Here is a 21,820-nt window from a genome sequence, read left to right as displayed (position 1 = left end):
CATGATGGTAGGTCGGATCTGGAGCAAGAGGACCTCCTCTGATGGGCTCGGAGACCCTACCTTCTCCCCCAAGGCCAGATTCGGGCAGCAAGGCCACAGTTCCCTGAGATCTCTGGGTCTCTGGATCAGAACAAGACCAAGGCATTAGCACCCCCAGAATTCACTTGCCCTTGAGCTGGAGCATCTTGGCAGGTGCAGAAACAGATCTTTTTTTCAAACCAGATCAGTGGGGTGAGGACAAGAGACTGCTGAGGCCCAGAAACAGGAACTTGAACTTCCTGTACCTTAGTTAGCCATATGGTCCTAAGTTCCCTGCAGAACCCAGGAATGCCAGTCTTCAGTCCCCTTCCTCTTTCCTAGACTGTTCTAAGACTCCAGTCTCCCCACCCTTCTACCGACCTCTTCCTCCCTCCCTCCACTGTCCCTAAATCCCAAGTGTTCTAGTTCCTACTCACACCTCCTTTCCCCCTGGCTGGGGTTGGCCTGAAGCTGGCTGCTTGGCATTCTGGGAAATCCTCCTGCTGCCCTCCCTCTTGGGGCAGGTACAGACAGGTCCAGGCTGCAGCAGCTGCATCTTCCCCAGACACCTCGCAGACTCCCAGACTCCAGCGTCGTGCTGCGGTCCCAGTTGCCTGCCTTAGAATACATCCTGTTGGTCCTTAGAATACATCCGGTGTCCTGTACTCCACCTCTCCCCTGATGTTCTCCCCAGCCCATACATTCTGTCCTATCCTCCATCCTCCCCTCCACCTCCTCAAAGACCCCCTACCAGGCCTCTTCAGTCCAAGTTCACCTTAATGGGGAATGCCCTGGGTAGATGCTCCCATCCCCACACCAATCCAGGTCATCTCTACAAGGCTGAGCCTCAGTTCGTGATCTTCTGTCATCTCTGGTTGCCCTAATGATCTCAGTTGCAAGCTTCTATTTCCACCTCTTTGGGTCCACTGATTGCAATTTCTTCCCTCAGACCTTCCCTAAGGACCTAGGCATTCGGACCCCAGCCAGAGATCAACCTGGGGTCCGTCTTCAACCCCACATTTCACCTCTGAGACCCAGCCCCCAGGCATCCTGCTCCAGAGCCAGGGAAACAAACAAGTACCTAAACATCCTCTGCCCCACCCTCTGCTCCTGCCCAGCCCATCCTCTGGAGAGGACTCAGGTGTCCCATCCAGCCAGGCCCCATCCCTTGCCAGAGTACTTAGGCATTCCCCACCCCATATCAGCCTGTGACCAGACTTCCCGCCCTCAGACTCAGCCCTTCCCGGGATCCCAGGCATCCTAGTTTCCAGCTTCCTGTATCAACACACACCGTCCTCTAGATGTCTTGTTCCCCCAGCCCTGGCTGCAGTGACACCGTAAATCCAGGGGACCCAGGGCAGCAAGTAGAAGAGAAAGCGGGAGGAAAAAAGGAGCCGCCAGGACGCCCTCTCCTGGAGCCCTGGGTGCCCGGGTCCCCCCTCCTCCCGTCTTCACCTGCTGCGGGCTCCGCCCCCGCTCCGCCTCGGCCGGCCTCTGCTCCTCCCCCGACTCCACCCCCCGTACCCCCAGCCCGGCCAGAACGGCCCCCGGGACAGAGCGACGCGGAACCGCGGACGCCTGGGTCCCCAGCATGATCCTCGGTGAGTGGGCTCTGCGGCTCCGCGGCTCCAGGCTCCTGGGTCCCTCTCAGTAGGTCAGCCCCCCACCTCCCGCACCGCGGTGACTGCGGCCGCCCGTCAGCCACCGGTTCCCCCTCCCCCTTCATCTGGCTCCACATCTGGGGCCCCCTCTTTCCCTCTTCCCCAAACTGCCGCTTCTTCTCCCGGTAATCCAGGGAGTGGTAAAGGGGGAGACAGAGCCGACTGAGACCCCCGCCCCATAATGAGAACATTGCGTATTCATGAGGCTCATGAATATTATATGACAGCCTACGAGAGGCTGGGGGAGGGGCTGGTCCTGGCCTGGTGGAGTTGAGCGAAAGGTTCTGACCCGTCCCCCCCCTCCCCCCCCCGCCCCGCCCCGGGGCCTTCCCCCACCCTTAGCTCAAACACTCCGACATCCTTCTGGGCCCAGGATAAGAGGGAAAGGAGGAAGTGAGGGGCGGGCGGGGGGAGAAGATGGTGGGTGTAGCTTCGAGGTGTGTGGTGGGAGGTGGGAACCTGAGGGCTGAAGATAAGGGGTCTGGGGAGAAAAAGGGGTGGGAAACTGTCCATCCCAGGGCCCCTGCGGCTCGGATCCTGTCTCCGCAGCCATCCTGCCCCAACACGCCAGGACCTGCCCCTCTCTCTCTCCCTGCTCTGGCTGCCTGGGCCCTTCCTTCCCGGCTGCCTTCTTCTTCCTTCCTCCCCCACCCCACCCCCACCCCTGCCTGGGCCGGGGGCACCAGCAGAGGAAGGGGCCCCAGGGAGCACAAGGATGGCGGAGGGAGACTCCCGAGGGGCTCTGACATCCCTTCAGCCACAGCCACCCCAGCCTCATGACCTACATGGGAAGGCAGCCCCGGGAGGGGGAGGAAAGGACTCCTCATCAGTCGGGCTGCAGGCCCCTGCCTCCACGATAGTCCACAGGCCTGCTCTGTCCTCTGACCTCTGACCCCTGACCTCTGTCCTGGCTAGGCCGGTTCCTGGGCCCTGTTTGTGGTGGGAGACCCCCCACCAGGCCCAGACACCTGTGGTCTCCCTGCCCCCCACCGGGGACACCTGGCTGCATGCTGGCACCCCAGGGCTCGCCTGGCTCCCACCTCAGCCCTCTGCTGGGGCCCCCTTGGCTCTTTTGCTTTTCTTCTTTCGTTTGACCCCTATTGACTCCCACTAGGTGGCTCTCTCCCCTTCTGCCCTCCTTCCTCCACCTCTTTCTCACCCCCCCACTCCTGTACCTCCTTGCTGTCACCACTCTACATCTGACCCCCTCCACCTGGCACCCCATCAAATCCATTAAATGAATGAGCCAACAGAGGCACGAATGACTGGTTGCCTGTCTCCTTCCCAAGTGTCTCTAGCAGGAAAGAGACTCCAGGCCCATCTATGAAGACTGTCCCGACCCTAGCGTGACCCCCACCAGCACACTTGGACTCAGATTCCCAGAGCACAGGCTCCACATTCCTCCAACCTGTGCAATCCCTGCACCCTGGCCCCAGCCTGGGCACAGGCCCCGGAGGCAACATCATGCTTGTCCAGGACAGGCCAGTTTAAGCCATGCTTCTCCTGGTCAGTAGGCCTTGGAGAGGACCTCGGGAACCTGCTCGAACCAGCCCAAGATCCCACCACAGGAGGAATGCCAGGGGCCACCAACTGGAGGCCCACCACACCTCCCTGAGGACGCTGCGATTAACTCCCTCCTTGTGCCCAGCCCACAGAGGGGTGGGAAGCCTGGCGGGCCACATACCTTAACCCTCTTTGACGAAGGAAGGCGAGAGGGAGGCAGCTGCCAGCCAGGCCTGAGGCCCATTCTAAGGTTTTCAGGTTCTGAACGCTGAGGTCCACTGAATCTGTGTGCAGGTGCTCTGCCCGGCAGGTGAGGCCCAGCCTGCCTGCTCAAGAGCTAGACCGTGGGCCCAGGTTTAAGGTGGTGGTTCTGGGCTCAGGTTCACTGTTCTGAGCTTTGCTTACCCTCCTCTCCAACTGGGCCCTTGGTGTGGTGTGCGGGGCGGGGGCATTAAGGGAGGCTTTTCCCATCAGGCTGGGGAAAATTCCCCAGGGGTCTTCCTTCTGCCTTTCCTGGCCACCTCCCCCCTTAGGCCCTGCCCCCGCCCCCGGGGTTATTAGGGATGATGTTTTGAGTAGTTGTTCGTAATCATCCCCTTGTTGCTTTCATCTTTGACTTCAAAGCCTTTCCAGCACTCAGCCGGCCTCCTGCCAAGAAGGGGGAAATTGCAGCAGAAGGGGACAAATACCTCAAATACCTGAGACTTGGTCAAGAAGGCAAGATCTAGGGGTTCCAGGCTCTCCCCTTAATCCCCCAGTTTTAGGCATTTCTCGGGTTAGAAGAGGCCAAAAGGCCTAAAGTGAAAGAGGATGGATTAGAGATGAGATTCCAGTCCAGACGCCAATCTCATTTCTCCTTTCGCCCCAGAGCGTAATTCCCATTTTAACCCAGTGCTGACCCCATGTTTTTCACCACCCTGGGCCCTAACACTACTTGCAACCCTATCCCCAGTACCTCTCTGGGATCTGAATCTCATCGCGGCCCGATCTCCAGACCAACACTAACCTGCAGCCTTACCCTCACATCCTTCCTGGCTCCTGTTCCTACCCAGACGCTGCCCCTCCCAGAGCCAGCTCACGGCAGACACTCCCATTCTTTGCCACAGGGGCTTCAGGCCCTAGGCCCAAATGACTGGTTGCCTGCCTCCTTCCCAAGTGTCTCTAGCAGGAAAGCGACTCCAGGCCCATCTATGAAGACTGTCCCGACCCTAGCGTGACCCCCACCAGCACACTTGGACTCAGATTCCCAGAGCACAGGCTCCACATTCCTCCAACCTGTGCAATCCCTGCACCCTGGCCCCAGCCTGGCCATCTGAGATGGCCAAGGGACTGGGACTCCCACCTGGCCAGAATTTCTGGGGAAGAGAGGAAGGAAAAGACCAGCTCTGAGTGGGATGGAAGGAGTAAGGAGTCAGACCTGGCTTGGTTGTGGCCTGGTGCTGGGGGGATACCTGAGCAGGATCAAAGTGCCTAGGTCCAGGTAGGATGCAGAAATGGACAGATGGCCACCCATCCAAGGGACTGAGACTTCACCCCCCCTAAAGTGGCTGGGAACTGTCTTTAATAAAGCATTTGGCAGCTCCCCACGGAGCTGGGTGGGGCTCTATCTGCTGGAGCTAATGAGCTTCCCTCTGGAGTGGCCTGTCCCAGACAGGCCTCAGCTCCTCCCTGCCACGCCTGACATGGTGTGCAGACCCACACGCACGTGCGCACACACGCACACGCACACACACACACACACCAGTTTGCTCTCCACCTCCTCCTCCAAGCCCACCTGAAGCCCTCGCCTAACCAGCCATAAGAAGCCCTGGATTTCCTACTTCATTTCCTCCTTCACAGCCCTTATTATATTCCTGCCTTTTTCCCCGTCCATCCCTAGGAAAGTGTGGTGCCTGAAAGCCCTGTCTGGAGCCAGCCAGACAGGTTCAAATCCCTCACTAGCTGTGTGACTTTGGTCAATTAACTCCCCCTCTCTGAGCTGACGGTCATCTATAAGATGAGGATTCGTTTATTTAGCAAACATTTATTGAGCTTTCTTTGTGGCAGGCCAGCACTTTACATGGATTTGTTCAATCCTTTCAACAACTCCACGACGCAGGTACCGTTGCTCTCATTTGACAAAGGAGAAATGAGACAGAGAGAGTTCGGAAACGAGCTAGTCACCCAGCTAGTGAGCAGTAGAGCCATCCACAGGGGGGCATATATGTAAAGTGCCTGGCATACAGGGGGCCCTTATTCTCACGATGGCGGAGAGGGGACTGAGGCGTGGGCTACCTGACACCAAGGGCCCAGTTTCTCCCAACTTGGTCCGTAAGTTGCCATCTGCCCCCTCCCACCTCTGATCTCAGTGGAGTGGACCCAGGAATCTGGGAAAGAAACACATGAATCTCCAGTTGCCCACTTTGCTTCCTTGCCTCACTCCATCCTTCCTTCCTTCCTCCCACTTCCCCTTCCCTCCCCCGACCCCAGGGCTCCTGTCAGTGGAAAAGATGAGTTGCTGGCTAGAGGGAACTGACTGGCTGCTACCTGTTTTCCTCCAACCCCAGGAAGTACATGGAACAACTTCTCCCCTTCCTCTCCTTGGACAAGATGGAAGCCTTTCTCAGATCTCTGCTGAATTCAAAGTTAAATTGGAGCCCTTTGGGGTTGTGTAGCAGAGAAAGAGGGTGACAGATCTCGATGGAAATCCCAGCTCTGATACTTACAGGCTGTGTAACATCAGCCAAGTCTTTTTAAGTTCTCTGAGCCTCAGTTTCTTCAAGTGTCAGATGGCTAAAAACTAGTATCAGCTACCCCATAGAATAGTTACCTCAGAGATTAAATGTGCTATACTCAGAGTGCTTTACCTGAAAACATTCTTTTTTTCTGTTGCCTTTTGTGGAACTCATCTCTCTCTCCTCTGAGGTGGTTGTTTGAGGGGTGGGGGCCTGGAGAGTTCAGAGCCAGGAAAGGGTCAAGGAGCTGAGCTGCCTCCCTCTCTGGGGCCGGAGCAAGTGCCAGCCCCGGACCAGCTGCCTGGGGTGGGTGCTGGGTGCCTGGGACTCTGGGAGTGCTCAGGTTTCTCTCACCATTCCTGATGCCGCCTGGGGCTCGTTAAGGCTGCCCTGGCCTTGTGTGCCAGGCAGGAGGAGGCAGGCACAGAGGGGAGAAGCCATGGGCGGGCAGAGGGGAAGGGGAGATGGTCGCCCTGCCCCATCAGTCTGTCGGTCCCTCTCTCTCCTCTCTCCCTCTCTCGTTCTCTCTGTTCTCTGTCCTCTGGTCTTTCTGCCCTTGTCTCTAGCTCTGTGTCCAGCTTCTCAGCAGTGTCTCTGTTTCTCTCTCATTTCACTCTCTTCATCTCTCCATTGTCCCCTGTCCTCTTCTCTCTCGGTGTCTATGTCCCTTTTCTCAGTCGGCTATTCCTGTTTCTGTCAGTCTTTCCCATTCTCTCTCACTCACTTTTGTCTGTCTGTCTGTCTCCCTCCTCTCCCCCTACCCCATCTCAACCCCGAGGTGGCAGAGGAGGGAACGGACATGACATACAGACCCCCAGCTGTCCAAGGGCCAAAGCCAAGCATCCTGCCCTTCTCCTTCAACCCTTAGATGTCTGCAGCCCAAGCTCCCAGCAGCCTTGACCCCTCTCTGCCTCTGGCACCCTGGCTGCCCAGTCGTAGCAGTGGATGGAAAAGACAGACCCCTCCAGACCTTCCTGGACCAGCTCCCTGCCCCCAGCTGTGCCTGAGCCCTCCCCACCCCCACCCTCTCGCATCCGATTCCCCTAATCCCTGCTCCCCCGCCCTCCCCTCTGCCCCACTTTTCCAGGACTCTGATTGGCTGATTCTACTGACTGGACTGGGGGGGAGGCTGGCAAGGGAGGGGGCAGGGGGCAGAACCAAGGGAAGGGGACGCTGTCAGGCCCAGGCCCCTGGGGGGCCAGGGCCAGGCCACTGCCTGGGGGCAGCAGGCACCAGACACTGAAGGTATGAAAAGGGGCCGGGGCCGTCTCTGGAGGGAGTAGGAAAGGATCCCAGGGGGACCCTCTGCCCCCGTAAGGTCATGGGAGGACGGGGCTAAGCTTGCAGCCTCCTGGGTTTGCCTTTATTCCTGGGAACCCCTGTTGCTGGCAGGGGGTTGCTAGAGCCATGAAGGGCAGCCAGAGTTCCCTGACTGGTTGACAGAGAAGTCGCAGAAGGGAGCTGGGCCAGCAGAAGCCCAGAGGGGTCCTGAGGGCCTCTGGGCCAGCCGTGTGGAGCCTGGCAGGGCTCCTCCCATGGCTCTGGGGTAGGAGGAGAAGATTTCAGGGACGGTAGTGGAGTGCCTGGCCCAGAGTTTCATTTCCCCTTGGGGTCAGACCCAGGCATTCCCCTCCCAGGGGCTGGTCGCAGTTCCTCCTGCAGAGCCTGAGCTGAACATTCCCGCGGCTGACAGAGGGACCTGGGGAGGACAGGAAGGTTGGGAGAAGGGGCTCTGAGAATGGCCACAGGCAGCCCACCTCCCAGATCGAATGCCACTTTCCTACCCCGAGACATCGACAGTTAATTAAGAATTACGGCTGGGACAAAATCATAACTCTTTGGGGAGCCTGAAAGATCCAGCAGCCCTCCTCCAAATACAGGCCTCAATATTCCTCTCTAAGCAGTGGGATGAATCACTCACCTGACAGTTCTCCCTGGGGTAAGACTTAGCCTTTGGGATTCCCTGGGGGAAAGCAAAACCAGAAGAAGGGAGTAGCCAGGGGCGTGGGACTCCCGAGTCCTTGTGGTCCAGCAGGCGGCCTGCAGAGAAGGCCTGTGATTTTCCTGGGTCTGTAAAATGCCTAAAGGTCTTGGGGGAGGGAGGCTGGAGAAGGGGGAAGTGAAAATCACCCAGAAGGGAAGAACAACAGGTCTGCGCCCTCCCCCAGGCCCACAGGGCACCGTGCTCCATTGCTCCGGAGCCAGCCAGCAGGGGAAGTGTGTGTGATGGGGGTCACACTTCTGAGTGTGGGCCCCCAGATGGGGAGTGGGACTGCCAGGCTTGGGTTGGGCTCCCGAGCTTCAGTCTTCCTGCCCCACATAATATTTTCTCCGGTCTTTAGGCAGCTTGAGCCGGGCAGGGCCCCTCCCTCTGCTCCGGCAGCCCCCCATCATGCAGCCCCCACTGGACCTCAAGCAGATCCTGCCCTTCCCACTGGAGCCAGCACCCACCCTGGGCCTCTTCAGCAACTACAGCACTGTGAGTAGCAGCCTGCCTGCCTTCCCCACCCTTCTGCCATCCCGGCTCCTTCTCTCCCTGCCCTCTTCTCCTCTTGTATCTAATTCCTTATGTCTTCTTAGGGCCCCATCTCCTTTACTTCTAGTCACTTACAAGTGTCGCTGGCTCTCTGGTATACTATTGGCAACAATAACCATAATAACTAATATCCGCTGAAATCCGGCTATGGGCCAGACACTGCTAGGTATTTTATATGAATCATCTCATTCAGTCCACCATCGAGAGAAGTCACAAGACCTAGACTGGTGGTAGTGAGTACAGGAAGGTGGAAAGAGAGACTCTTCAAGGGCATCAGCAGCCTGTTTGTAAACTCCAGCTCTCTGGAGCCCACCGTTGGGTGGGTAGGGTAGGGTCAGTGGGGTAGGGCTTGGAGGGCTGGCAAAGTCGTCTAGATTTAATCACTATGAAATGGGGAGGCATTATCCATTCTTGAGCAGGAGAGTGAGTGGGAAGGAGCAGTGTTTGAGGCAGGTGAGTGGGGCAGCTGGATGGAAGGGAGCTGAGACTGGAGGATGCTAGCCAGTTAGGAGGCTGTCCCAGCAATAAGGGCCTGCAGGGGAACCTGGAGAGCCAGGCTGGGCCCGTGGCATTGGCAGAGTGAGTGAAGGAAGGGGGGTGGGTGAGGTTTTTCCAAGGAAATTTTGACAGGCCACGGAGACCAACCAGGGTTTGGGGGTGGGGGAGAGAAGATGAGTCAAGGATGACTCCAGGGCTCAGGTCTCTGTGACTGGGAGAGAGAAGTCACCTTGCCAGGGGCAGGGGGTTAGAGGAGGAGGCTGGCCTGAGGTGAGGCTGCTGAACGCACTTTAGGACGTGGTGAGTTGGTGGACCAGTGGGACGTTGAGCCCAAAATGTCCAACAGACAGTTGGAATCTGGGTCCTGGAGAGTGGGCTGGAGCTAAAGGTTTGGGGGAAGTCAGCTTTATTCAATTCAAGTAACCCACCATCAAACCATATTCAGTTACAGACGCGTACTGAGCATCAGCTATGCACCAGGCACTGCAGTAGATGTGTTTGTGTGTGTGTGTGTGTAGTTTTTGTTTGTTTGTTTGTTTGTTTGCCTGCACTGTGTGACTTGTGGGATCTTAGTTCCCCAACCAGGAAATTGAACCTAGGCCCTCAGCAGTGAAAATGTGGAGTCCTAATCACTGGACCGCCAGGGAATTCTATACTTGATCTCAGTAGATGTTTCTATACTTGATCTCATTTAATCCTCACCATAACCCAACAAAGTAGACATTATTATTCCAGTCTGACATACTGGAAGACAGAAACTAAGGCCCAGAAGGGTTTAGGAATTTATCTAAGTTGACGCAGTACGTGCCTAAGGTATGATTTGAACCCAGAGCATCTGACTCCAAATACAGTTCTCTTTATACCTGCTGCTTCCTCCAGACTCCTCCCAGAGAATCCAAACCAACATTTGCAATGCGTTTTGAGGTTTACAAAGCATTTTTCATATCTCAGTTTTTATAGCAACTCTATGGGGTAGCTGTCGTTTTATCCTCGTTTTACAGACGAGAAAATTGAGTAATGACTATCAGGAAGGCGCTGTCCTAGATAAAATGGAGACATGAGGGTAAATATGACATGCTCCCATGCTAAAGGCGCTATATTCAGGAAAGAAGTATAGATGTGTATGCAGTGATCTACAATGCAAAACAGAGGAAGGGTTATAAATATCGTGACAGAGACACTAACAAAAATTCAATTGAACAAAAAAATTTTTGAGCACCTACTATGTGCTAGGCACTGGTATCAGGGACACAGGACTCACTCAGTCTGTGCTTGGAGAGCTCACGGTGTAGTTGGAAAGACAGCAAGTTAGCATTTACCCTATAGTATGAGAAGAGCTGTGCTGGAGGCATGTAGCTTGTAGGGGAGCCCAAGGGGGTGTCAGGAAAGACTTGCTGGATGTGGTGAGGGACCGACCAGAGCTGAGCAGGAAAAAAAAAAAAAAAGAAACAGCAGAGGAAAAAGGGATTGAAGCTGGAGCAGGCGACGTTATGATTTGGGCTTTGAAGAACTATTAGGATTTTAAAAGGGATTTCAGAGAACACTCCAGACTGAAACAAGGGCTAAAAAAGAGCACTTGAGAAACTGCAATTGACTGGGTGTGACTGGAGCAGAAGGTGCTGGGAATAGTTTCCCCCCAGTCTACATACCTGATTTACACTTAACCTTGGGTCTCCTATCTTTGTCCCCATTTTATAGATGAGGAAACACTGACCCAGAGAGGTTAAGTGACTTTCCCAAGATCACAAAGCTACTTAGTTGATTCACATGGATAATCCCAAGTTTCTGACTCCCCAGGTTCATGGCTCCACGGCCTCTAGCGGGGAGGAGCTATTTAAAGCCATGAGAGTGGATAAGCTTGGAGAGAGTGTGGCCAGGTGTTGAGTGATACCAGCTTTGGCATCAGACTGGCAGGATTTGAATCGATGTTCCAAAAGTACTGGCTGTGTGACTTTAGGCAAATTACTTAACCACTCTGAACCTCAATTTTATCAGCTGTAAAAGAAGACAGTAATAGTACCAACTCGCAAGGTTGTTGTGAGAATCGTATTACATAATCATAATGCCTAGCACCTAGCACAAAGTAAGTTTTCAATCAGTGTAAGCTGCTATGATTATTACGTTATTTCATTGTTTTTATTTAATAGAGGATCAGAGAGAGAAAGGTAGTTTCCAAGGCCCAAGCCTTGGGGAATAAGCAGAATTAGGCAGTGGGAACAGGAGGAGGCCCCTGCAAAGGAAATGAAGGAGCCACAGGAGGGGGTGGGGACAGAACCAGGTTCCTATAGAGCTGGAGAAGCCAAGGGAGAGAGTGTGGCAGGCTGCATCAATAGTGCCAAATTCTGCAGGGGAATGAGGACTGCAGAAAAGCTGCAGACATGCCTTGGCAGTACTGTGCAGCAGTTAAGTACAGGGCTTTGGAGTCAGAATGCCCGGGTTTAAATTCAAATCCCAGTTCAGCCACTTACTAGCTTATGACCTTGGGCAAATTATTTAGCCTCTCTAAACCTCAGTTCCCTCATCTATAAAATGAAGGTAATAATAGTACTTCCTATTATAATAGTGGTTGTAAAGATTAAATTAGATAATCCATGCAAAGAGCTCTGTCCAGACGCTGGCACATTCCAAGGGCTCAGTCAACATTAGGTGGTGTGATGGTATTATTATTCACGGAAGAGCCTCTCCTTCCCTGCACTAATACTTCCAGATGTCTCCTACTCGGGTAGTTCCTACCCCGTAGACCCCTCCCTGAATTATGTGTCCCTCTGCCCTTGGAGATCCCTCACTGTCTCCCAAAGACAGCCTCTCTCTACATCCAGGCCCCTGCTTCGCTCATCTCTCGGCCCTAGGTGGAACGGAGGGGATGAGATCCAGAGATGAGAGAGCCGGAATCCTAGGACCTATCCGGAGAGGATAAGGAAGTGTTTGGGGCAGTGGGCTGTTCTGCCCTCCTGTCCCTCGTCCCCCAGTGCTGCCCCCACTCTACCGCCAGAGGGCAGCAAGTGCACGAAGCATAAGCCCTTCGGGAACCTGGTTCTCCAGCAGGTGGCGGGCGAGAGGAGGAGGTGGGAAGAGGTTAGGAATGATGTCCCCAGTTTGACGTCGCTTCTGCCCTCGGCGACCCCAGCTCCACCGTTCAGAGGAGTCACTAAGAGAGCAGTGCCTGACACCTGGGTACCTGGGCTCGGTCTTGCATCCCTAGTTGGGGAAGTGACATGTATAAGGGGCACAGGGGTCGTGTGCAGAGGGAGCCGGGAAAGGGTCGTCTGCGGACTCGAAAGAGAAGCTGTCAGCAGAAGAGCGAGGGTGGAAGGGGTGAAAGAAAGGAGAAAGGTCCAAGCTAGAGAAACAGGGTCGGCCATTGGTAGGGCTACTGGACCCAGCAAGGGTCCCTATTGGAGGAAGCCCAGTGGAGCATCTGGTCAATGCCCCGTCGCCAGGCCGAGGGGCCCTTCGCCAGGACCAGGTCTTTCTGGAACGAGTGTCTGGACATGGACACCCCGTCCTCTCTTCTTTTCGCCCTAGCGCCCCTTCATGCCTCCCGAGCTCCCTATCCCCGCCCCCGTCCTCGGCCCCGCCTCTGGGGCGGGCTCCGGGCCGGGCCGGCGCCGCCTCCCCTTCTCCGGGCCGGCCCGGCCGCACAGCCCCGAGCCACCCGGGCAACGAGCGCCGCGTCCCCGGCCTGCCCGGCCCGGCCAGGCTCGGCCTCCCCTCCCGGGTCCGCCACCCCGGGCCATGGAGCCGCGTCCCCCGGGGTCCCGCAGGGTAAGCCACCCGGCCCTTCCTCTCTCCCTGGCTCCAGCCGCTGCCGCAGCGCCCCCCCACGCCATCCCCGCCCGCCCCTGCCCGGCTCCCTACCTCTCCCTTCGCCCGGTCCTCGGGTTATCCGGCCCATCCCCCACGACCGGCGCGGCCCCAACCAATCTCCGGATCCCATCTGGCGCCCCCCAGACTGCTGCCACCATACTGGATACCCCAGCCTCTGTTTCTCAGATCCTTGAAGTCCCCCAAATTTTCAGACTTCCCATCAGGTCCTACACCTACCCTCAAATTGCCACGCCGCCGGTCAGATCCCTTATGCAGCCCTGACCCCATCTCAGCCTTAGTCCCCTTCCTAGCATCCCTCCCCCACCAGCTTCCACCTGCTCTTTAGACACCCTCTAGCTCCTCTCTTTCCTGTTTCAATCCTTCCTGTCCCTCAGGTCTTCCCACCCCTGAGATTCCATCCCCCTTCCCTTTTTGCCTTTATTTGGGGCGGCGGGGGGGCGGTGCGGTGGTCAAACAGGGGCAGCGGTGCCATCAGATAAAGGGCAATGGAAGGAAATATAATCATAGCCCCTGCTGGTGTTCCCGATCTGGTTTCCCCCTTCCCTCCCCCTTGCCTTTCCTGATTCATTTTGCCCCAGCTTAGGGGAGCGATTCCCTTTCATGTCTGCTATTGGAGGGCAGGTGGGAGGAGACTGTTTTGTGGACCTTTCCAGACAGTGTCTAGGCCAAAATCCTAGGGAAGGGGCTCTGGAGTGAGAGGGCTCTGGGAGATGCTGGCCTTCACCCCTCCCCAGAGAGCCCTCATCTAGGTCACCAGGGCCTCTTGACCTTGGCCTGGAGCAGCACTTCAGTGGCTCATATTCCACCTGCGCAGGGATTGGGCCCAGGAACCCTCACCTTCAGCCTGGTGTCTCCTCAGTTCCCGGAGGAGAGGGTGGGAAGGACCCACCTGACTGGGTTGCTGCCCTCCTCCCTGCCCACCTCCCACCCCTAGTTGGTGTTTATGGACTTAAGCCTGAGGAGAGGGCTGTGCAAAGGAAAAGGCTCTCACCCTGGAGGAAGGACCTAAGCGGGACAGGGACCAATTTGCAGGGGATGGATGTTGGGACAGTCAGCTCACAGGTCATCCTCAGGGCACTGGGTCCTCAGCCACTCTGGGGAGCAGGCTGGGGTCCTGGGGTGGGGCACAGACAGAGCCAGGGACCTCTGCTTTCCCCTCTCCATCCCACTCCTCTCTCCCTACCATTTTCATCGACTTAGGTTTCCTGGCCCAGATTGGGTTTCTGTTTGGGCTGAATTCCATTCCCCACCCAGCATGTGAGGACGTCCAGGGGCTATGGAGAACCCTGGGGCAGAGTTGGGGGTCCCTGGTTAGGGAGGACTGTCGTCCGGAGGCTGGGAGCTGAGTGCAACATCTGTCTCCCCTTTCTGATTACAGCCTGTCTCCAACTCGGTCTGTCTTCCTGCCAGACACATCATACATTCACACCGATAAACACACAGCTGAAGATTGCACAACCTGACCATTCATGGCTTCGGCAGAGCCCCCGACACAGAACTGTTGATACAGAAATGATGTACACACAGCACGTGACACGCCTTCACACTCCACCCCTGCACAGATTGATCATAGACTGCCTAGACACACACAGACACACCCAGTCTTCCCCTGTTTGGCTTTTCCCTGAAAAGGACCTGGGCTTCCAGGAGGTGAAGAGTAAGCCACTGAGAGGGGCTGCTTCCAGCCAACGGCAGGCCAGGAAATTGACACTGGTCTGTCAGACTGGTTATCTGAACCTGGCTCCTGCCTCTGCCACTGCCAGATGGGATGGCGCTTTTCACAGGGTTGCTAAAGCCCCTTTCCTGACATTAACCCCAAGCAGCCAGTGAGACAGCTTTGGGGAGTAGAGGGGAGACAGGATGTGTGGGCTTTCCAGACCCCCTCTTCCCCCTGCTCCGAGTTCCCGTCTCTCACCAGTGTCTCTTGGGGAATCATGAAGACCTGGGCACAGGGAGGGCCTCAGCTGAGGAGCTAAGGACCCCCACGTCTCCAGCAACTTTTTTTTCACTTGATCCTTCCACCTAGAAGATAAGGTTTCAGCTCTAATCTGGTTCCATGCTTATGAGAGATCCCAGCCATCACCCAGTTCTGCTCAGCCTCAGCTGCATTCCAGGCTCGCCTCTCCCTGGCCGCCTGGGGGCCAGAAGGGAGGAGGACAGGGCAGAGAAGCAGTGTTCATGCCTCTAGGCCCCTGGCTTTATCCCCATAGCAGAAAGCCTCAGAGAGAAACTCCCATCCTCTTCCCGCCTCATGTGAACTCTTGGCAGGAGACTGCAAAGACATCTGCTGACCCAGGGTGGGGGCAGAGGCCGTTCCTAATCCCTCCCAGCCCCATAGCCCTGCCCCAGAAGCCCTGTGACCAAGGGGAGGGAGTTCAGAAGATCCCCGGGCTGCCTCAGGCCAGCCCAGCTTCTTACATTCTCCTACTTATTCCCGCTGGAGCCACCTACTCTCTTCTGAGTTCTTTTACTCCCTCTAGAAGCTACTGCTTTAAGGGGTCCAGGGAATGAGTGTGTTAGAGCAACCTGGGTCCCAGAGATGGGAAGCTAGGAACATCTGTCTCCCGGGACCAGAAGCTTGGCTTGGTTGATGGTCTTGCCCCAGAGCAGAGGCCAAAAAAGGCTTCAGCTGAGGGCCCGAGGATCTGGGATGCTTTGGGACTTCCTGAGTGGGCCTCTGGTGGATCAGCCCAGGAGAAAGGTCAAGGTGACAGAGCTTGATCTTCATGGTATAACGGATGGAGACGAGTCCCGGTTCAAGTCCCGGCTCTGCTATTAAGTCATGCTCTGACCTTGGGCAAACCACTTCTACTTTCTGTCAAATGGGAGCACTGGGCCAGGGGATCTCTCAGGTCCCTTCCAGGGCTATGAAGATTGGGCTGGGAGGGAATCAGGGAGCTGAGGCTCAGAGTCCTCTGGCGTGCTGGGGGATTGGGAGGAGGCTCTGGGGACTTTGGTTCAACCCAGCTGCTGCCAGTGGGGTTGTGATGGACATGAGCTTGTGCTGGGGTTCCTGGCTCACCCCAGCCTGCCTCCACAGATGGACCCTGTGCAGAAGGCTGTACTCTCCCACACCTTTGGGGGACCCTTACTCAAGACCAAGCGGCCCATCATTTCCTGTAATGTCTGTCAGATCCGCTTCAATTCTCAGGTAAGACACCCAGCTGCTCACCCATCCACTGGCTGGGGCAGGGACAGCCAGGGGATCTTAGGGGAGGGCAGGGTCTGGGAACTCTGGGTGAGGGGCAGGGATTAAGGGGATATGGGGGGATACTGCAGGAGAGGCAGGGCTGGTGGAAGCACTCGGGAAGGACAAGAGATGGCTGTATATTTTGACATGAAGTATATAGCCCAGTCCTCTAAGGCTGACCCCTCCCTCCCTTGGGGACTGAGGCATCCCTGGCTCAGAACTTCTTGGAACACAGGTGGCCATCTGTGTCTGGGTGGGAGTGTGGCCTCTGGCCCTCTGGTCTTGGGTGCAGGGCTGAGTTATGTCATTGGCCCCCTGCAGAGCCTGTGCCCTCCTTGGCCTCTGCTAAACTCCTCCCCGGCTCACCCGTTTCCCTCTAACCTCCTGGCTTCCTCCTCTCTCCACTGTCCTCCCTCCAAATTACACACAAGGCCTGGCCCCCACTGCTCTCCCAAGGGAAAGTCTCTCCCATGGGAGAAGCCACCCCAAACTCAGAACCTTGGTGTCTGGCCTCCCAGATTTTCTCCCTCGGAGGCTCTCTTGGGACTTCTGTGTGGGTCTAGAGGGGGCTTTGTGGCGTGCAGGTTCTGAGGACTTTTGGAGAAAAACAGCAGAGCCTCATTCTGCTGAGTAGGAAAAAGAAAGCATCTTCTGTTTCTCTACCCAGTACACACACACACACACACACACACACACACGCGCGCGCGCGCGCCACACCATGCCACCAGGCTCTGCACACACCTGCCCCACCCCTGGGCTGTCAATCTTTTCCTGCCTATCCACACCTTTTATTTCTACTTTACGCCTGTCTGGGTGACCTTGTGGTTCCAGGATTGTGTGTTCTTAGCAGGGGGTGCCCACAGTGTGGGGTGGAGCCAGGACCAACCCAGCTTTAGACCTCCCCTTGACCTCGACCCCAGGCGTCCCCTTTCCCAACCCTGGCTCTGCTCACTGCTGGAGGGTGGGAGGCTGGAGGGGCCAGGGGCCAATAGTAAACAGCCCTCTCCTCTTTTTGCCCTCCCCTCCCCTCCCCCACCAAGCGCCTCTGTTTTGACAGCTGTCTCTGCTGCTCTCTCTGTCTCCAGAGCTGGGCTTGGGGCCAGGGTCCTCCAGGGTGTCCGCAGAGGCTTCAGGAAAAATGAGACCCAGAGGGGAGTAGTCAGGGTACAGCCCAGGCTGCAGAGCTCCTGGGACTCCCAGCTTGAGGGTGGGAGTCCCAGGAGCAGCAAAGGCTGGATCTTGGGGCCAGGGGACACAGGCACAGAAGGCCCGGGGTCGAAGAGGATGCGGATTGGCTAGATTGCTCGGCCCCTCCCATTTAGGGTTCTCCTATAGGTTTGAGGGCCCCTTCCCTCAACCCTGGACAAGGTGGGAAGCCTGAGTCAGCAGGCAGGCCCTGGGTGTGGTGGTGGGGTAGAGCCTGGGCTAGGTGGGGACCCAGGTTCCCAGCGACTGAGTAACCAGGGTCCTCGACATGGGGCTTTACCTCTCCCTGGTGTAGGGGGAGGTTAAGTGCAGCCTGCTGAGGCCACCCCAGGACCTGAAGGAGCTCCAGGGGAAGAATGTTCAGATGAAAGATGATCTCAGATCCCCTTTTCTTCCTCCATCCCTAAAGAGCCAGGCTGAGGCACACTACAAGGGTAATCGCCATGCCCGAAGAGTCAAAGGCATCGAGGCTGCCAAGACTCGAGGCAGGGAGCCCAGCGTCCGGGAAACAGGAGATCCAGCTCCCCCAGGCGGCACGCCCCCTAATGGAGAGGGTGTAGCCCCCCGTCCAGGTATGTCTGACAACCCCCCCAGCATCCTTCAACTGAACTTGTCTCCTCCATTCTGTCCCCACTTCCCAGAACTCTCCTCTGCTTTCATCTCTCTCTTCCTCAGCTCCCACCCCAGCCCCACCCAAGGTGAGTCCTGCAGCCAAACCCAGTGACGCAAAATTTCCATCCTGTCACCCCCACTGCCGCCCCAGCTCCTCTCAGCAGAGCCCCCACTGCCTGTCCTCCCCACCTCCCAGTGACTCAGACAGGGGCTAGGGTGAGGCTACCTGGCAAACTTCCTCAAGAAAAAGGGAACCACCAAATCCAGGGAGAGACCATTTCATCTTGGGGAGAGGGGCAGGGGAGAGAATCCGGATATCTGAGGGCCTGCCCATGGGGGCCCCCCCTGGGGAGGACTGAGCCCAGGAAACCCAGGCAACTCCCTGGGTGATCTTGGGTAGATCTTTCTACCTCTCTGGGCCAGAGTTTTTTGTCCCTCGGAAATGAGGGAGTGAGCCTTGAAGATCTGTGAGGTCTTTTCCGGGTTTACAAAAAGCAACTCAGAGATTCTTTCTCCCTCGTGGCTGGTGGCCATCCTCAACCTTACTCCCAGCCAAGAAACTGGAAAGAAGGAATATCAAGACAGGACGATCCGAGCCACCCCCATCCTGGGATTACCACATCAGATGTCAGTCATGGCAACTCCAGAGAGACCTGACATCCCCATGTCCTCCTTGTCCTTGCCTGTCCTTCCTGCCCTACCCTAAGGAGAATGAAAACCGAGGAGCTGCACCACCAGCTTGGGAAGCAGGCCCCACTCGCACCACACGTACACACACAAACACACACCGTCCCTCAGGGATGCACAGATAGGGCGAGTGAGTGAGCTGAGTTCTAACTGTGTTCTAGCTGCTTCTCAGCCTGAACATCTCAGGTTAACTTGGTAATGTCTCTGTCAAAGGGGGATGATGATGGTGGCGGTGTAGCTAACGTTTTCTGTCTAGCACTGTTCTAGGTGCTTGATACCTATTACCTCACTTAGTTCCTAGGGTATCTCCCTACGGAGGTAAGGATACCTGCCCTGCTTTTGAAAGCCAGGAGGTTCTGTCCGGATAGAGATGTGAGTGTGCTGTCTGGATTGGGATGGAGATAAATGATGTCAGAAATGAGGAAGAGAAAAAAAAGGGAAAGATCACAGGATGGACCAGCAAATGGACACCGGCAGGGCTCAGGAGGTCCCCTCCCACCAGCTCCCCGGCCCCACCCCCGGCCTCCCCCTGACCCGGAAACTGGATCAGCTGCTGGAGCAAGAATGGGAGCGCTAGAGTTTCCCCTGTGCAGAGGCCAGAACCCAGCGCTGAGGCCTGGGGCCTGTGCATCTTTAATCAAGCCATGAATTATAGAGCAGCCCACATCCCTGTTTCTTCCCTCTCTGGTTCTGCTGTTTCTGTTTCCCTTTTGCCATGTCTGTGCCTGTCTCTCCCAACCTCTCCTCACCTCGCTTCTGCCCCTTCCTAGAGTTCTTTGGCATGCCTCCTGGGGACTGGGCAGGCCTCTTGAGAAGGGGCTGGCCGGGCGGGAAGCCCAGGCTGGCTGGCAGGCCTTGGAGGGGAGGTTCCTTGTTCCATACCCCTCTCCCCCTCACCAGGCTGGCTGCCAGCTTCACCCTGGCTGAAGGGGAGGCTGGTGGGGCTGGACCCCTCAGCCATTCCCAGCTTATGGAGAATGAGCCAGGCACTGGAGTCTCACACCCAGCCTGCAGCAGCTGGACCACATCTGGCTCTGGTCCAGGGCGTGAGAGCATGCATGTTGTCACAGGGCGGGGACTCCTGGGCCCTTGCCCTCCAGGAAACGGGGCTAGGTCTCCTCCACATAAAGAATGTTCTCCAAAAGCCATCTGGGATGATCCCTATGTTTCTCCCCCAGTGACAGTTTCCATGGAAAATGGACTGGGTCCAGCCCCAGGATCCCCAGAGAAACAGCCTGGCTCCCCATCCCCTCCCAGTGTTCCGGAGACTGGTCAGGGTGTGACCAAGGGTGAAGGGGGGACTCCAGCCCCAGCTTCCATGCCTGGGGGAAGCAAGGAAGAGGAGGAGAAGGCCAAGCGGCTGCTCTACTGTGCTCTGTGCAAGGTGGCAGTGAACTCCCTGTCCCAGCTTGAGGCACATAACAAAGGTATGGGCTCCCCTCCCCCACGCCCACTCCCCTGTCCTCATCCCCTCCTGCTCACTATGTCCTAACCCTCCTGGCTTCCAGCATCCCTGGACCCTCAAAGACTTACCAGCCTATCTCGCTCCCTAATCATCTCCCTCATTCCTTAGCCCCTTACCTCCTCAGTTCCCTCCCCGCCCTCGCCCTATTTCTGGTAACTGTGACTCTCCCCTGACCCACCTTGTGTCTGGAAGGGTCCCAAGGGCCTTGGAAAGCCCCCACGCTTGATGCCCCCCCCCCAATATTCGTAATTGGAAATGTGGGTATTTGAGGCATAGTAAGCCTGGAGAATTGTTTTCCACCTCTTACCTCCTGCCCTCTGGGGGCTCCAGGTACTAAGCACAAGACAATTCTGGAGGCCCGAAGTGGACTGGGCCCCATCAAAGCTTACCCTCGGCTGGGGCCTCCCACTCCCGGGGAACCAGAGGCCCCTGCCCAGGACCGAACCTTCCACTGTGAGATCTGCAATGTCAAGGTCAACTCGGAGGTCCAACTGAAACAGGTGGGTCCAAGGCCCTTTCCAAGAATTCTGGAGAGTGAACCTGCTGAGAGAGGAGGGAGGACAGCGAGCTTGGGTGAGACTCTTCTTCAGGCTCATCCTTTGGTGCCACAGAAGGGGCGGGGCCAGGTGCTGAGGTGCGATCACCCTGCTCCCTGGCGGTTGCTCCTTTCCCCGTGGTTCACAGCCCCCCACCCGCTGGTCCCTGCAGCACATTTCCAGCCGGCGGCACCGAGATGGCGTGGCCGGGAAGCCCAACCCCCTACTGAGCCGTCACAAGAAGCCCAGGGGCGCCGGGGAGCTGGCGGTGAGGCCTGGGCGATGGAGAATTCGTCCAAGGGGCGGGGACCGGAGCGGGGAGGAGAGGGGATGCCGGCCGGCCCTGGGAGAGGTGGAGTTGGCGGGGCCACAGAATGACTTTTCCCTCTCCCCGCCCCTCTCCCCGCTGCAGGGCACTCTGACTTTCTCCAAGGAGCTGCCCAAGTCCTTGGCCGGAGGCCTGCTCCCCAGCCCCCTCGCGGTGGCTGCGGTGATGGCAGCGGCAGCAGGCTCCCCGCTGTCTCTGCGCCCGGCCCCCGCCGCACCTCTTCTCCAGGGACCGCCGATCACCCACCCCCTGCTCCACCCGGCCCCCGGGCCCATCCGAACTGCGCACGGACCCATCCTCTTCTCCCCCTACTGACCTGAACCCTGAACCCCCTCCCATTCAACGCCCCCCACCTCCAGCCGGGACCCAGGCCTCCGGGCTCCCAGTCCGTCCCTCCTCCCGGCACTCCCTGAATGATCTCTCTCCTTCCCCCCCACCCCGAGGTACGGGGTTCCAGGAAAGGGGAGGGGTAGCGGGGGAGGGGGGCTTCAGAAGGGGGGGAACACCCCAGATCTCAGGGAACCCCGCCCCCTGCCCTTCCCTCTCCCCTAGAAAAGGGGGGGCTGTCTCACCCCCGAGCCCCCTTGGAGACACCCCCCTCCCAAAAGCCATGTACATCCAGCCCTTCCCCCCAAACCTAGCACAAAACGGGGTTCACAAGCCATGATCGGGGTCCAGGGGGCAGAAATGGATTTTCTTGGCAATAAGCAGACTCTGGGACTCCGGCCCCCTACCCCCAAACTGAAGCGCTTCCGTGAACACCCCCGTCCTCCGCAGGGGGAGGGGAGCAGGCGGGATCCTGGGTCCCTCATAAGCACTTTGGTTTTACCGCCTGCAACCTCACTGTGCCCGCCCCGCATCACGCCCCAGCCCAGGTCTAGCCGGGCCCATGGGCAGCACTTGGTGGCATCTCTGGCACTTGGGTGGGACCAAGTAGATGCCCCTATAGACCCTTCCCTCACCTTCTTCCTTCCCAGTCTGGATTCCATTCTTTTCACCAGCACCCATCGCCCAAGGGGTACCAAGGGGGGCAAGGGG

At 57.2% G+C, this 21,820-nt stretch overlaps 1 protein-coding gene across 2 annotated transcripts; it reads left to right on the top strand.

The window, feature by feature from the left end:
• The first annotated feature begins 1,558 nt into the window (after positions 1-1,558).
• ZNF385A (zinc finger protein 385A) lies at positions 1,559-21,127 on the top strand. Of its 2 annotated transcripts, none has more exons than XM_079714166.1 (7): positions 1,559-1,619; positions 8,239-8,375; positions 15,799-15,909; positions 17,564-17,726; positions 20,249-20,418; positions 20,627-20,722; positions 20,867-21,127. In XM_079714166.1, exons 1-7 carry the CDS (start codon positions 1,610-1,612, stop codon positions 21,095-21,097), a joined length of 918 nt encoding a protein of 305 aa, XP_079570292.1. In that variant the 5' UTR covers positions 1,559-1,609; the 3' UTR covers positions 21,098-21,127. The 2 variants fall into 2 exon arrangements, with proteins under 2 accessions (XP_079570292.1, XP_079570291.1); XM_079714165.1 differs by lacking the exon at positions 1,559-1,619 and adding an exon at positions 19,638-19,880 and having other exon boundaries at positions 8,274-8,375.
• Positions 21,128-21,820: the final 693 nt, after the last annotated feature.

The sequence above is a fragment of the Hyperoodon ampullatus genome (assembly GCF_949752795.1).
Source record: "Hyperoodon ampullatus genome assembly, chromosome: 11".
NCBI classification, from domain to species: domain Eukaryota; kingdom Metazoa; phylum Chordata; class Mammalia; order Artiodactyla; family Ziphiidae; genus Hyperoodon; species Hyperoodon ampullatus.
The sequence above is the reverse complement of the archived record's forward strand: the minus strand, read 5'-3'. Positions and strand labels throughout refer to the sequence as shown.